The sequence below is a fragment of the Nylanderia fulva genome, unplaced genomic scaffold, assembly GCF_048542155.1.
Source record: "Nylanderia fulva isolate GAGA-0341 unplaced genomic scaffold, ASM4854215v1 Scaffold15, whole genome shotgun sequence".
Taxonomy (NCBI): domain Eukaryota; kingdom Metazoa; phylum Arthropoda; class Insecta; order Hymenoptera; family Formicidae; genus Nylanderia; species Nylanderia fulva.
In genome coordinates, this window is record NW_028189730.1 from 2,782,782 (window position 1) to 2,799,336 (window position 16,555).

The 16,555-nt window shown below is 24.2% G+C and overlaps 2 protein-coding genes and 1 long non-coding RNA gene across 5 annotated transcripts; all 3 read right to left on the reverse strand.

The window, feature by feature from the left end:
- Nucleotides 1-150: 150 nt before the first annotated feature.
- On the reverse strand, nt 151-5,729 carry LOC114938961 (fatty acyl-CoA reductase 1-like). Of its 2 annotated transcripts, none has more exons than XM_029313146.2 (10): nt 5,546-5,729; nt 4,483-4,752; nt 3,909-4,157; nt 3,199-3,344; nt 2,916-3,025; nt 2,334-2,526; nt 1,713-1,961; nt 1,209-1,385; nt 555-635; nt 151-323 (listed from the first exon to the last, which is right to left on the reverse strand). In XM_029313146.2, exons 2-10 carry the CDS (start codon nt 4,687-4,689, stop codon nt 242-244), a joined length of 1,494 nt encoding a protein of 497 aa, XP_029168979.2. In that variant the 5' UTR covers nt 4,690-4,752; nt 5,546-5,729; the 3' UTR covers nt 151-241. The 2 variants fall into 2 exon arrangements, with proteins under 2 accessions (XP_029168979.2, XP_029168978.2); XM_029313145.2 differs by having other exon boundaries at nt 5,478-5,729.
- A 1,002-nt stretch (nt 5,730-6,731) lies between these two features.
- Nucleotides 6,732-8,911, reverse strand: LOC146724087 (uncharacterized). 2 transcript variants are annotated; one of them, XR_014924227.1, is made up of 5 exons: nt 8,730-8,911; nt 8,491-8,606; nt 8,306-8,409; nt 7,371-7,558; nt 6,732-7,034 (listed from the first exon to the last, which is right to left on the reverse strand). It is a non-coding gene; the product is annotated as an uncharacterized LOC146724087 (long non-coding RNA). The 2 variants fall into 2 exon arrangements; XR_014924226.1 differs by having other exon boundaries at nt 6,735-7,034; nt 7,371-7,510; nt 8,730-8,907.
- A 1,832-nt stretch (nt 8,912-10,743) lies between these two features.
- LOC114938962 (fatty acyl-CoA reductase 1-like) lies at nt 10,744-15,449 on the reverse strand. Its single transcript, XM_085480503.1, is given in 10 exon segments — nt 10,744-10,909; nt 11,148-11,197; nt 11,199-11,229; nt 11,830-12,006; nt 12,326-12,574; nt 12,980-13,172; nt 13,698-13,807; nt 13,968-14,110; nt 14,667-14,915; nt 15,237-15,449. Coding segments are annotated over 10 exon segments (1,497 nt in total). The 3' UTR covers nt 10,744-10,827.
- Nucleotides 15,450-16,555: the final 1,106 nt, after the last annotated feature.

Sequence of the window (16,555 nt, forward strand, 5' to 3'; positions counted from 1 at the left end):
AGACATTCCAAAATTAAAATTAAAATAATATAAAAGTTTCAGTAAGCTGGCTATGCGAACCTACAGATGCAGTTAATTTTAAATATATATTTAAATTGTTCCGAAATTGTGGGTACATAAAATATCGTGAAAAAAGAAATTCGCACATCGTTCTGTTTACATTTATTGTTTTATATTATAACATAACATATTTAATTCTAACATAGCGCATAAATTTTATAAATCAAGTAATTTAAAATGTTTAAAAGAATATCCACTTGGTCATCATCCACAGTATAGTAATAACGATAATAATATTCAATGTTGAAACAAACAGCTTCATTCTAAAATATTAACAGAATAAGCGTAATTAAATGCAACAATAAAATTTTGTATAAAAATAATTATTTATAATTTATATAGTAACTTTCAACAATATATAATTAAATATACACTCTGTTAAAAATATAATTCCTTCTTAAATTTACTATATTTTAATTTTTACATCATTCTATCTCATATTTAAATGACAGCAATGTTTCAACATATTTTAAAAATAAGTCATCATCATGCACCTTTTAAAATGAGTTTTGGCTTTATTTAAATTTTCCACATCTTCGTGAAGAAGATATTTTTTACACCCTTTGATTCCATCTCTTGAAATAATAAAATAAAAATAAATTAATATTACAATTATTATAAATAAATATTTAAATTTATTAACCTTATATACATTGTTATCTATATATATATATATATATATATATATATATATATATAAACATGTCAAAGAAATGGCATCACTATTGACTACCTTGCTATAAATTTTGACCTATATACTATATTAAGTATTCTCAACAATTAAAAATTCATAGAATTTATCAAAAAATCTGTTAGGAGAGTTAACTTATTGTTGCATTTATTAATTTATTTATCATACGCCTGCCATTATGTTTAACTTGTTTGTATGTTAAATTAATTAATTTGTATATTGAATACTTTAAATGAGAAAATTTTTCTCTATAACTTTTTGGAATGGAAAATGTTACCTGTTATTATTATTTTTTTTTTATAGTAGTGTATGATCAAATTGTGACACAAATAATATAAATAATATAAAAATATATAATCAAAAAATAGCAACATCTATGATATATACAATTATAAATACAAATATTTTTAAGTCTATTAAAGTCAAACTATATACGTATATGTATATTTATATTTACGTGATATACTGTTTCATATCAAAATCAGAAAGATCGATCGAGAATATTTCTCGATTATCAGATGGTATCAGTGTCATTAGATCTCGACTATTTGTATTATCAAATTTCCATTCGTTAATCATAAAATGTAGTAAAGCACGATTGGCCACATATATTTTTCTTTGCAGTCCCAATACCCTATATATATTTGCCATTATGAAACATATATAACAATTTTAATATTTATATTAAAATATAATATAATAAAAGAACTAAATTTTTTAGAATAACTTTTTATCTGAATTAACATATGTTTTTATTCATAATTTATTTCTTTTTACACACAAAAAAGTAATATATAATATATACTATGTTGCAGTTTATAGTTATTTGTGAAACTTTCAAATTTTTATGTTTTTTCGTTGAATTTTTCTTTGAAAAGTAAAATGTATTATATAATATTAAAGAATCACTTTCTTGTATAAATTTACATATTTTAAAGTATTTAATTTGTTTGATACATACATAGGTCGATATCTCAAAAATTTTAAAATCAGATCTAGTAATATAGCTGGTAAGACATGCCATATTATGGTCAGTACATAGTACGTAACATGATTTTCAGTAAATAATGTATAAGGAGTCCATACAATTCTTTCGAATGGTATCTTCTCTGCAACTTTGAATCCTATGTTGCAAAGTTCCCTAAGGGATATATTTTTTTCATCCGGAAAAGTACAGTTTACAACAAAACATGTAGAAGCTGGTGTGACACTAATAATAGATTATATTATAAATTAATCAACGTCTTGTTTATATAAATATTATAGATTATAAAATTTTATATTATAAGTATGCTGAAATTACGATAATTAAACAATATTAAAAATTTTAACACATTTTAATAAGTTAAGCTGTGATAATGTGAATATATTTAAAAAATTTGTTTATATGATTTTTTTAAAATTTTAGTTTAATTCCACTCCAGAAAAAATGAATTCAATTAAGAATAAATATGTGATTTTTTAACTGTAAATTCTAATACAAAAAAACGAAATAAATATAAATATAATATAATAAGAGATGCAATGATAAGTATAAATGTACATAAGTTAAAATTAATTTATAAATATAAATTGAACATACGTTGTCAATCCAAGCTTCCAAGTTACAAGAATTATAGTATTGATGACAGTATCTACTGGTATGTTATTTTGTGAAATACTGTTACTAGCTAATGCTACTCGCACTAATCCTTTTCCGCCAGCAATCATTAGTCCAAATGGACCATTAAAAGTATCAATCCATCCTGGGATTGGATCCTTCCACGACGATGCATCTAACAAATTAAATATTTTTGGTTTATGATTATTATTAAATTATTATATATATTATTATAATATATAATAAAAAGAGCTATATATACATATATATTCATTCTCTCCTTGTACATAAATCGTATTTACTATCTAACATATATAGTATAATAGAATATGAATATGAATATGAATATATCTATAGTATAATAGAATTAAAATATTTTAACTGTTAAATACAAATAGAAATCTTAATAATATGTTATTGTAATCTGTTATTAAGTTATCTGTAAGATTTAAAATTTAGACGCATATATGTATACATGTATTTTCCGCATTATTTGTATATTACAATTAACATTAAAAAAAAGGAAAGACAAAGTTTTTAACATTAAAGAAAAAAGTTACGTACCTATGGACGGTCTCACAATCGCACAAGGCAAGAACAAAGAATATTCCTGTATTACACTCTCCGCTAAGTTTTTCGAGAATATGTAAGTGTTGGGAATATTATTCAAACATCTGCACATAATTTCAAACAAAAATGTTAAAATATATAATTAAAAAAATGATCAAAAAAATAATTGAAATATTACGATATTAATAGAAGAGAATAATTTTATATTTTCTAATTGATACATATTTAAAATTTACATACGCGTATCATACATTTGATTTATGTTTAATACACTTACTTAGTTGTAAAAATATTTAAGATATGCTCATCCGATAACTCAGCCATTTTGATCATTTTCCGCCAATCATCTACAGGTGAATATAATTTTTCTTCTATGAATGGATTATCCAAATGTGTATATGCTGTGCTAATATATACTAAGGCCTTTAACAGATAAAAATATTTATCTTATAAAATCGTATTTTAGTCACAAAATACTACAGTTAGAGAATTGGGAGCATAAAATAAAGGCACGTTTATAATTTCAAATATCAATTTTAAATTTAAATTTGTTTTTCCGGAACGTGAAATATATGGACTATTTTCTCTTTTTTAAATGTTTTATATATATAATAGTTATATTATTATATTTTATTTTCTATCTGAAAGTAATAAACAGTTAAATATCTTGTTCAATAAAATCTACATTTATTTAAATAACACGATAAAAAATTAATTTATACTAATTGATATTGAAACATCTCTTATTTAAAATATGTTTGTAAATATATACATTATATATACATATATATACATATTTTTAAAATATTAAACTTGAAAGATGTACCTCAAGAAAAACATCTAGAAATAAATGTGCAATGACAATGTTACTGTATCTTTCGCAAATTAAATAAAAACTCAGTGTAAGCTATTTCACTTAATGAAATACAATGAAAGAATTTTTTTCATGAATATTGCGAATGTAGAATTAACCTCGAATTCACTTACGATCAGATTCTTCATACATTTGGCTAAGATACATATATCTCTCGTTGATCTGGTATTAGTAAGGATGGCGTATTTTAAAGTATCGTTAAATTTCACGGATGCGGCTGCATGAATTATTATATTTACTCTTTCAATCAGCATTTGTCTATCGGCAGCTGATAAACCTAAATTTTCTTGACTGGTATCGCCAAAAATTGGAATTAATTTCTTAAAATTTAAAGGCTGCTCCTGTCGTAATTTATCGTATAACTGAAATAAAAATATGTCTAAATAGTATTTGTTAGAATATTTGGCATAATAATGTTTAACTGTAAAATACTTTTACGCAAAAGTTGTAAAATATTTTTAAATCACTTTATCTACAATTCATATAATTAGTCTATACGTTCACTCAATGTTTCATCTCATATACTTTATTATCAAATTTATTATAATTATAAAATAAATTCTAATTGACGTATATAATATAATAAAAAATAATCTAAAAATTATTCTTATCAAAATGTTAATTAATAACAATTTTTAAAGAAATGCTGTGTGTTGCAAGAGATATGCATTTTGATAAATAATTTACCGGTAAGTTTAATATTTGCTCGAGTCTTTCGTTAATATTCAGTCCTTTTTTCGGACGCATCAATATAAATATTTCTCGAACATCCGGACAACATCGCAGTATCTTTTCGAAATATACTTTGCCTAAGAAACCTGTTGCGCCTGTCAAAAGTATACTTTGTCCAGCGTAAAAAGCCGGAATCGATTTTGCTGCATTATTTTTATCCATTATTATTAAAATAAAGCAATCGTAGAACGGTATCAACAACGTCGATGTAGCAGTAAATAAGATCTACAAATGTACTTAAAACGTTATTGCTTCTTTTAAATCAATATATCCGTTATACTAATAAGCGGTAGCTACACTTCGATTTTATATAAATAGTAATCAAAGGTACATGAACGAGAGGATGAAACTATGTTTATCAAATAACCGAAAATGTTACCGATCAAACCTGAATAAAGAAAGAAAAACGCGATGCAGACAATTATATGAAGGATTCATCAACAACACAACCATTAATGATACTATGCAATTTATGCTATATTTAATATGTAATTTTTGTCTAAATTTCAATATTTGATTTAGTATTTACTGTAATGAATTACTTATTGTATTTTTAAACAATTTTGTCTAAACAAATACATATCTGAATTTATATCGAAACAAATTGACTAAAATATCGTCATGTGTGTATCGTAAAATACACATATAATAATTAAATAATATAAGTGATGAAGATATAATAAAGAAAATGATAAATAGTTCTATAGCTTAATTATTATGCCAACTTATTGCAGTATTGAATAAATTTAATATCTACTAACTTAGTTATCCCAAGTTTATAGTTGTGAACTTGTTACACATTTATTTGCTAAATTCAATTGTATATTATGACATATATTAATTATTATATATTATAGCATATTTTTAGATTAAAAAAAAAAAATTATTGAAAATTTTTATACATTTAATTTTAATAATATGTATTAGTAAAATTATTTTAAAATACACACTTTTCTCTTTAACTGATTGCATCAATCGTATTTCCAAACTGGTCACAACTGAAAGCTGATATACTCACATTACATAAGCAAAGTGTCGTTTGATTTTTTATTACCGCTCTAGTTTTGGAAATATCTCTCTTGTCAGAAAAATCATTCAAAAACAGAAAAATTTCGGATATTAAGCTATATACTTGATAACGGCGATACTTTTGACGTGAGCCTTATTTCTATACTTGATGGCACTCAATTGATTTTCAAATAAACATTCGCATCTTTCTAAAATAATCATAAGTCATTCAAAGGCCACAAGTCTTGATAGGTTGTCTCGATTAACATTATGTGTTATATTAATAGCATCAAGCAACTGTCATTGTGAAGATTAACAGTTTAATAGTAAATTAGAAAATATATATTCTTCGGGAAAACAATTTTTTTATATATAACAATATAAAATTATATAGAAAAATATAAAATTGTACATATAATCGCAAAATTATATATAAAATATGTCCACGCATAATTAGATAAAAGTGCCTTTTATATATAATTAATTAAATTTATATATGTATAATAAATAAGTAATTCTTTATATATATATATATATATATATATATATATATATACATACACATATATGTTTTATATATGACATGATTATATATGAACTCTTATAATATACTCTTTATATAAAAATTTACATAATTATGTATAAAGATAGACATATTTCATATATAATATTTTTTACGATTATATGTATAATTATACAATTATTTATATACGTATAATTATATATAAAAAATTATTTTCCGCGTAATATCAATAACGCGCGCAAAGCACGCATACTTGTGTTGTTTGATTCATAACAAATATTTAGAAATTAAAATGATATACATAATTAAAAATTGGTAAATTAAAATTATGTACATAATAGACATTCCAAAATTAAAATTAAAATAATATAAAAGTTTCAGTAAGCTGGCTATGCGAACCTACAGATGCAGTTAATTTTAAATATATATTTAAATTGTTCCGAAATTGTGGGTACATAAAATATCGTGAAAAAAGAAATTCGCACATCGTTCTGTTTACATTTATTGTTTTATATTATAACATAACATATTTAATTCTAACATAGCGTATAAATTTTATAAATCAAGTGATTTAAAATGTTTAAGAGAATATCCACTTGGTCATCATCGACAGTATAATAATAGCGATAATAATTTTTAATGTTGCATCAAGCAGCTTCATTCTAAAATATCAACAGAGTAAGCATAATTAAATGCATTTTACACACACAAATATATCTTGTAAATAGTTTTTATAGTATAACATTCAACAATATATATATATATATATATATATATATATATATATAATTATACACTCTGCTAAAAAAATGATAATTGTTTTTTAAATTGACTATATATTTAAATAACACAGCAGTGTTTCAACATATTTTAAAAATAACTCATCATCATGCATCTCTTAAAATAAGTTTTGGCTTTATTTAACGTTTCCATATCTTCGTGAAAAAGATATTTTTTCCACCTTATCAATCCATTCCTTGAAATGATAAAATAAATACAAATTAATATTATAATTATTATAAGTAAATATTTTAAGCTTATTATATATTATTAGTAAATATTAACATTATATATATTTTTACCAATGTATATATAAACATTAAACAAAAAGCATTAAAGTCGACTAACTTACTATAAATTTTGATATACTATATATTAAGTATTATCAACAATTAAAAATTGAAAGATTTTGATTGACATATATAATATAATAAAAAAATAATCTAAAAACTCTTCTTATCAAAACGTTATAACATTTTTTAAAGAAATGTTGTGTGTTACAAGAGATATCACCATTTTATAAATAACTTACCGGTAAGTTTAATATTTTCTCGAGTCTTTCGTTAAGACTCAGTCCTTTTTTCGGACGCATCAATATAAATATTTCTCGAACATTCGGACAAGATCGCAGTAGCTTTTCGAAATATATTTTGCCCAAAAAACCTGTTGCATCTGTCAAAAGTATACTTAGTCCAGCGTAAAAAGCCGAAATTGATTTTGCTGGATTATTTTTATCCATTGTTGTTAAAATAAAGCAAAACGGTATTAACAATGTAAACGCAGCAGCAAATAAATTCTACAAATGCACTTGAAATGATATTGCCTTTTTTAAGTCAATATCGTTATACTAAGCGGTAGCTGTACACTTTAATTTTATAGATAGTAGAGTCCACAAGAGAAGGAAACGCCATGCCCAAAATGATTTGGTTACTTGTCTTTTATTTTCGAAATTATAATTAAAGATTGTGCCGTTTTAAAATCGCGCAAGTACTATTTTTAACTGTTTAACCTTTTGTTTCATTGTAATATATCTTTCTTAATTTGTAAACGTACCAAAGAAACGTACAAAAAATTAATGTTTTGTTTATTTGAATTTATATTTTAATTTTTTTCATATTTTATTCTTAGTTTTGTTTATAAAGTAAGTAAAAATTTTAAAAATTTTACATAATTTTTATCTTATTTGATATCTTCCCATATTAAATTGAAAATGCAGAGGGCGAATCGAAGTTTGTCTAGAAACAAACTGGTTCTAAAATCAAGTCAAGTGACGTCATTTTGACCTTTAATGACGTCAATTTGTTACCTGGTGTGTGTTTGTGTGTGTGTGTGTGTGTGTGTGTGTGTGTATACATATATAAATGATATTTAACACAATTATAATATAATATTAATAATATAATATAATATTATATTTGTATATTTTATTATAATATAATAGTATGTACATATATAAGATATACACACCTTTTTCTATAATCTATTCTTCCTTCTTCCTCTTCTTCTTTTCGCTTTATCTTCTTTGCCTTCATTATTTTATATTACACTATTAACTTCTCGACACGTTTAAACTGTCAAAATATGTTCAATCGTGACAGTTTTTTACTCACACACCTCAACATTAATTTTATCTCCTATTAAAGTGTACTTACAGAAGTCATCAATTGAATACGAATCGTACATATGTACGATATGAATCGCCACCTTAAGGAACAAAAGCACATTGAGTGTGTGCGTGCGAAGTATAAGTATACGTGAAATCTGTAAGCTGAAAGTTTTAAAATAAAATGTGAAAAATTTCGCAATTTTGGATGCAAATTTTCGAGTTCTCGGAACTGACTGCGTCAATCATTTCCAAACTAGTCACAATTGATAGCTTATACATACTCACATTACATAAGCAAAGTGTCGTTCGATTTTCGATTAAGACTTTAGTTTCGGAAATATATCTTTTAACAGAAAAATCATTCAAAAACAGAAAAATTTTTAAGATAAGCTATATATTATACTTGGTAGCAATGCGATTCTTTTGACGTTAGCCTTATTTCTATATGTTATTAGGCACTTAATTGATTTTCAAATAGTCGTTCGCATATTCTAGAAAATAATCCTGAATCATTCAAAGGCCACAGCCTTGATAGGTTGTTTCGATTAACATTGTATATTATTTTAATAGCATTAAGCAACTGTCATTGTGAAGGTTAACAGCTTAACAATTGTAAAATAAAAAATTAAAATACCCGGGATAAATTTTTTTATATATAACAATATAAAATTATATAAAAATATATAAAATTATACATATAATCGCAAAATTATATATGTATACATGAAATATGTTCATACATAATTAGATAAAAGTGCTTTTTATATATAATTATATAATTAAATAAATTATATATAATTATATAAATTTATATATATAATAAATAAGTATTTCTTTATATAAATATATATATTTCATATATAATATAACATGATTATATATGAACCCTTATAATTTATATAAAAATTTATATAATTAAATATAAAACTGGACATATTTTACATATAATTTTACGATTATATGTATGATTATACAATTATTTAAAATAATTGTATAATTAATTTTTACATTATTTTAGGGTCCCCATTTAGATATATTAACTTAACATTAGGTCACGTGTTTTTCCAACACATTTTTATCAAAAGGAAAACAAATCTGTTAATATTTTTTTATATTTTTAACCAGACTCTTTCATTTTTTAAAGAATTTAAATTGCTAATTGCAATAATTAATTTTGTCAATAAGTTTAGGATTCTAATTTAAATATCGTAACGTTAGGCCATATGTTTTTCCAATATTTTTAAAAGATATAATAAAAATTTTTTTCACGGGTAATATCAATAACGCGTGCAAAACACGAACTTATTGTATTGTCTGGTACACAACAAAAATTCAGAAATTAAAATGACATACATGTAAGCGTGCAATCATTATTATTTTTCAGGATGTATTGTACGTGTCGCGTTGTCACGTTATTGTCGAGTGCGTCTTGTCGTTTTGTCCTCGGGTTTGATTATTTGTATTTATTATACTGTGTGCGACAGTGAGAGAAAGCGATCGGCTTAGAAAATAACAGACGCGACCGTTCGAATAACAAAATCCGAGTAAAGTTTAGCTGTCGCTTAGCGATTGGCCCGAGCCTGACGGGAAGGGATAAAATTAGGAGCGGTATAAGTACCGGCGATTTTGAGTAACGATCATTGTTGAGAACATCATCTTCGGAGCGTTTTATCGAGATACAAGCACGCATTCTCTCACGAACCGGCAGAAGATCTTTAATATCGAGGCGGCAGGAAGGAAGATAGAATAGAAACGGGACTTGGACAGCGAAGACGTTTTCGACTCGCAATAAACACATATATATATATATCTTCCGAACCTGACTTCTTTTCCTGATTCAACTAAATTCATCCGGCCTTCTCCTGCATTCCTACATTTCAATAATCAATAATTAATTGATCGATTCGATATTCGATAAAAGATACGGCTACAGTTCAGTATAAAAGATACGCCTACATACATAATTAATAATCGGCAAACTAAAAATTATGCACATAATAGACAATCGAAAATTTAAAAAAAATAATATACAGGTCTCACAACAGTAAGCTTGCTATGCGAGTCTATAGACGCAGTAAACTTTTAATGATAAATTTAAATTGTTCTGAAATGGTAGATACATAAGGTATTGTGAAAAAAAGAAATTCACATATCACTCTGTTTACATGCATTGTTTTATATGTTAGAGATTTTTTAAATAATATAACTCTCAATCGTTTGCTCTCACTTAATGCTGCGCTCCGTTTACTGCGCCTCAGGCTCTCAAAGCTCACTGATAATGAGTGAAACCTTTATATTATTAAATAATAACAGAGCCATGATTTTTTATTGATTTAATTATAACATATCCCATAAATTTTATAAATCAAGTGATTTAAAATGTTTAAGAGAATATCCACTTGGTCATCATCCACAGTATACTAATAACGATAATGATTCTCAATGTTGAAACAAACAGCTTCACTCTAAAATATTAACAGAATGAGCGTAATTAAATACATCCTATACAATTTTGTATAAAAATAATTATCTATAATTTACATAAGTAACTTTCAACTAATATATAATTATATATACGCTCTGCTAAAAAAAATTATATTGCTTCATCAAATTTACTATATTTTAATTTCCACATTGTTCTATCTCATATTTAAATGACAGCAGTGTTTCAACATATTTTAAAGATAACTCATCATCATGCACCTTTTGAAATGAGTTTTGGCTTTATTTAAATTTTCCACATCTTCGTGAAGGAAGATATTTTTTACACCCTATCATTCCAATCCTTAAAATGATAAAATAAATATATATTAATATTATAATTATTATAAATAAATATTTAAACTTATTAACCTTATATACATTGTTACCTATATATATATATATATATATATATATATATATATATATATATATACAATATATATAAACATATCAAAGAAAAGGCATCACTATTGACTAACTTGCTATAAATTTTGATCGATATACTATATTAAGTATTCTCAACAATTAAAAATTCAAAGAATTTATAAAAAAATTTGTTAGGAGAGTTAACTTATCGTTACATTTATTAATTTATTTATCATACGCCCGTCATTATGTTTAACTTGTTCGTATGTTAAATTAATTAATTTGTATATTGAATACATTAAATGAGAAAGTTTGTCTTTTTAAGTTTTTGGAATGGAAAATGTTACCTGTTATTATTATGTTTTTTTTATAGTAGTGTATGATCAAAATTGTGGCACAAATAATATAAATAATATAAGGATACATAATCAAAAGATAGCAACACATCTATGATATATAATTATAAATATAATATAAATATTTTTAAGTCTATTAAAGTCAAGCTATATACGTATATATGTATATTTATATTTACGTGATATACTGTTTCATATCGAAATCATAAAGATCGATCGAAAATATTTCTCGATTATCAGATGGTATCAGTGTCATTAGATCTCGACTATTTGTATTTTCAAATTCCCATTCGTTACACATAAAATGTTGTAAAGCACGATTGGACGCATATATTTTTCCTTGCAGTCCCAATAACCTATACAAATTTGCCATTATAAAACATAACAATTTTAATATTTATATTAAAACATTATGTAATAAAAGAATTAATTTTTTTTAAATAACGTTTTATCTGAATTGGCATATATTTTTCATATCTTATTTCTTTTTACACACAGAAAAATAATATATAATTAATACTATGTTGAAGTTTATATTTATTTGTAAAACTTTCAACTTTTTATGCTTCTTCGTTGAAATTTTTTTAAAAAGTAAAATGTATTATATAATATTAAAGAATCACTTTCTTGTATAAATTTATATATTTTAAAGTATTTAATTTGTTTGGTACTTACATAGGTCGATATCTCAAAAATTTTAAAATCAGATCTAGTAATATAGCTGGTAAGACATGCAATATTATGGTCAGCATATAGTACGTAATATGATTTTCAGTAAATAATGTAGAAGGTGTCCATACAATTCTTTCGAATGGTATCTTCTCTGCAACTTTGAATGCTTTGTTGCAAAATTCCCTAAGGGATATATTTTTTTCATCCGGAAAAGTGCAGTTTACAACAAAACATGTAGAAGTTGGTGTGAAACTAATAATAAATTATATTATAAATTAATCCATGCATTGTTTATAAAAATATTATAGATTATCAGATTTTATATTATAATAAGTATATGCGGAATTATAAATTACGAGATAATTGAAAAATATTAAAAATTTTACTTTAACATAAATTAATGAGTTAATAAGCATTAAGAATGTATAGTTATATTTAATCAATTTTTTTATATTTATTAATTTTAAAATCTTACTTTAATTCCACTCCAGAAAAAATAAATTAAATTTAAAATAAATATGTGATTTTTTAACTCTATGTACTAATATAAAAAAAGATGACGAAAAAATTAATATAAAATATATTAAGAGATGCATTGATAAATATAATTATTATAAGTATAAATGGTTATTGATAAGTATAAATTGATGATCATACGTTGTCAGTCCAAGCTTCCAAGTTACAAGAATTATAGTATTGATGACAGTATTTACTGGTATGTAATTTTCTGAACTAGTGTTGCTAGCTAATGCTACTCGCACTAATCCTTTTCCGCCAGCAACCAGCAGTCCTATTGGACCATTAAAACTATCAATCCATCCTGGGATTGGATTCTTCCACGAATTTATCACTAACAAATAAAATATTTTTTAGATTTTTTATTATTATTATTAAATTATTTTCGATATTGTGTATTGTATAATAATATATAATAAAAAGCGCTACATATATCATCTCTCTCTCTCTCTTCTTGTACATAGAACATATTTACTATCTTTAACATATAGCAACTAATAAAATTGAAATATTTTAATTGTTATTTAAAATAATTAAATAAATTGTTGTAAATAACATTAATGTTAAATAATATTTTATGAACAATATGTTTATAAATAATATTATATATTAACTATTAAATACTAATATAAAAGCTGTTAAATAATATTTCATGAACAATATGTTTATAAATAATATTATATATTAACTATTAAATACTAATATAAAAGCTTAATAATGATGTAATCTGTTATTATGTTATCTGTAAGATTTTAAATTTAATATAAATATATATATTTTCCGCATTATTTGTGTATTACAATTAACATTAAAGAAAAGGAAAGAATAAGTTTTTTACATTAAAGAAAAAGATACATACCTATGGAAGGTCTCACAATCGCACAAGGCAAGGACAAAGAATATTCCTGTATGACACTCTCCGCTAAGTTTTTCGAAAATATGTAAGTGTTGGGAATATTATTCAAACATCTGCACACAATGTCAAACAAAAATATTGAAATGAAAAAATGATCGAAAATAATTGGAATATTACAATATTAATAGAAGAGAATAATTTTATATTTTCTAATCGACACATTTAAATTTATATAAGCATATGATGTATTTGATTTATGGTTGATACACTTACTTAGCTGTAAAAATATTTAAGATATGCTCATCCAATGATTCAGCCATTTTTATCATTTTCCAATCATCTACAGGTGAATATAATTTTTCTTCTATAAATGGATTATCCAAATGTGAATATGCTGTGCTAACATATACTAAGGCCTTTAACAGATAAAAAAATAAATATTATACAATCGTATTTTAGTCAAAATACTATAGCTATAAAGAGTTCACAGCAAAACATACAGCTATGCTCATAATTTCAGACATTAATTTTAAATTTTTTTCCGGGACGCAGAATACATGGACTATTTTCTTTTTTTTTAATTTTTTAAAATAATTATTATTATAATTAAATTTTGTTTCAAAGTAATAAGCAGTTAAATTTTTTATTTTATAAAATCTATATTCAAGTAAATAACACGATAAAAAATTAATTTACACGAAGTGGTACCAATGTACATCTCTTATATTTATAAGGTCTTTTGTAAATATATACATAACATATATGCAAGTGTATATATATTTCAAATGTTAAGCTAGAAAGATGTACCTTATGAACAACATATTTCTAAAAATAAATGTGCAATGACAATGTTACTGTATCTTTCGCAAATTAAATAAAAACTCAGTGTAAGCTATTTCACTTAATGAAATACAATGAGAGAATTTTTTTCATGAATATTGCGAATGCAGAATCAACCTCGAATTCACTTACGATCAGATTCTTCATACATTCGGCTAAGATACATATATCTCTCGTTGATCTGGTATTAGTAAGGATGGCGTATTTTAAAGTATCGTTAAATTTCACAGATGCGGCTGCATGAATTATTATATTTACTCTTTCAATCAGCATTTGTCTATCGGCAGCTGATAAACCTAAATTTTCTTGACTGGTATCGCCAGAAATTGGAATTAATTTTTTAAAATTTAAAGGCTGCTCCTGTCGTAATTTATCGTATAACTGAAATAAAAAATATTATGTCTAAATAGTATTTGTTAGAATATTTGGCATAATAATATTTAACTGTAAAATACTTTTACGCAAAAGTTATAAAATATTTTTTAATCACTTTATCTACAATTCATATAATTATTCTAAACATTTCTCTCAATGTTTCAACTCATACTTTTTTATCTTTATTATAATTATAAAATTAATTTTGATTGAAATAGGTATATAGTATAATAAAAAATAATCTAAAAGTTTTTATCGAAATTTTATAACAATTTTTAATAAAATGCTGTGTGTTGCAAAAGATATCTATTTTGATAAATAACTTACCGATAATTTTAATATTTTCTCGAGTCTTTTGTTAATATTCAGTCCTTTTTTCGGACGCATCAATATAAATATTTCTCGAACATCCGGACAAGATCGCAGTATCTTTTCGAAATATACTTTGCCCAAAAAACCTGTTGCGCCTGTCAGAAGTATACTTTGTCCAGCGTAAAAAGCCGGAATCGATTTTGCTGGATTTTTTGTATTTTTATCCATTGTTATTAAAATAAAGCAACCGTAAAAAGGTTTTAACAACGTAGACGTAGCAGTAAATAAGATCTACAAATGTACTTAAAACGTTATTGCCTTGTTTAAGTCAATAATCTCGTTATACTAACTAGCTACACTTTGATTTTATAAATAAAGTTTTTATAGTAGCATTAAAAGTACATGAACGAGGGTGAAACTATGTTTCAAATAACATTTTCATACATTTAATTTTAATAATATATGTTAGTAAAATTATATTTTAAAATTATTATTTTATATGACGTGTGTGTATGACATTTAACATAAATTATGATATAATATAATATAATAAACTGTAATATATTTAATAATGTACAATATAATATAATATAACATAATATTATATATATGTATATAGTATATACATATATATAAAGTAAACACACCTTTCTCTCTAATCTGTCTTTCCTTCTTCCTCTTTTCTCTTCGCTTTATCTTCTTTATCTTTTTTTTATTTAATTTAATGTACATAAAATAAATCAATGTAATCTCACTATTTTATTACACTATTAACTTCTCGACATATTTGTACTGTCAAAATATGTCGTTCAATCGCGAGCTTTTTACTCATACACTTGAACATTCACAAATGCAATTTATCTCCTATTAAAGTATGTACTTACAGAAGTCATCAATTGAATACAAATCTTACATGCACCTTGAGGGAAAAAAATCACATTAAATGTGTGTACATGCGAAGTATGTACTTGAGATTTGAAAGCTTTTCAGCTTCTTAAAATAAAATATGAAAAATTTCACTTTTTTGGTTGAAAATTTTTGAGTTCTCGAAATTGACTGCATCAATCATTTCCAAACAAATCGCAATTGAAAGCTTATATACTCACATTATATAAGCAAAGTGCCGTTCGATTTTCGATTCAGGCTCTAGTTTTAGAAATATCTCTCTTGAAGAAAAATCGTTCAAAACCAGAAAAATTCCGGATATAAGCTATATACTTGATAACGGCGCGATACGTTCGTTGTTAGTCTTAGTTCTAAATTTGGTGGCACTTGATTGATTTTCAAATTGTCATTCGCGCATGTTCTCTAAAATAATACTGAGTCATTCAAAG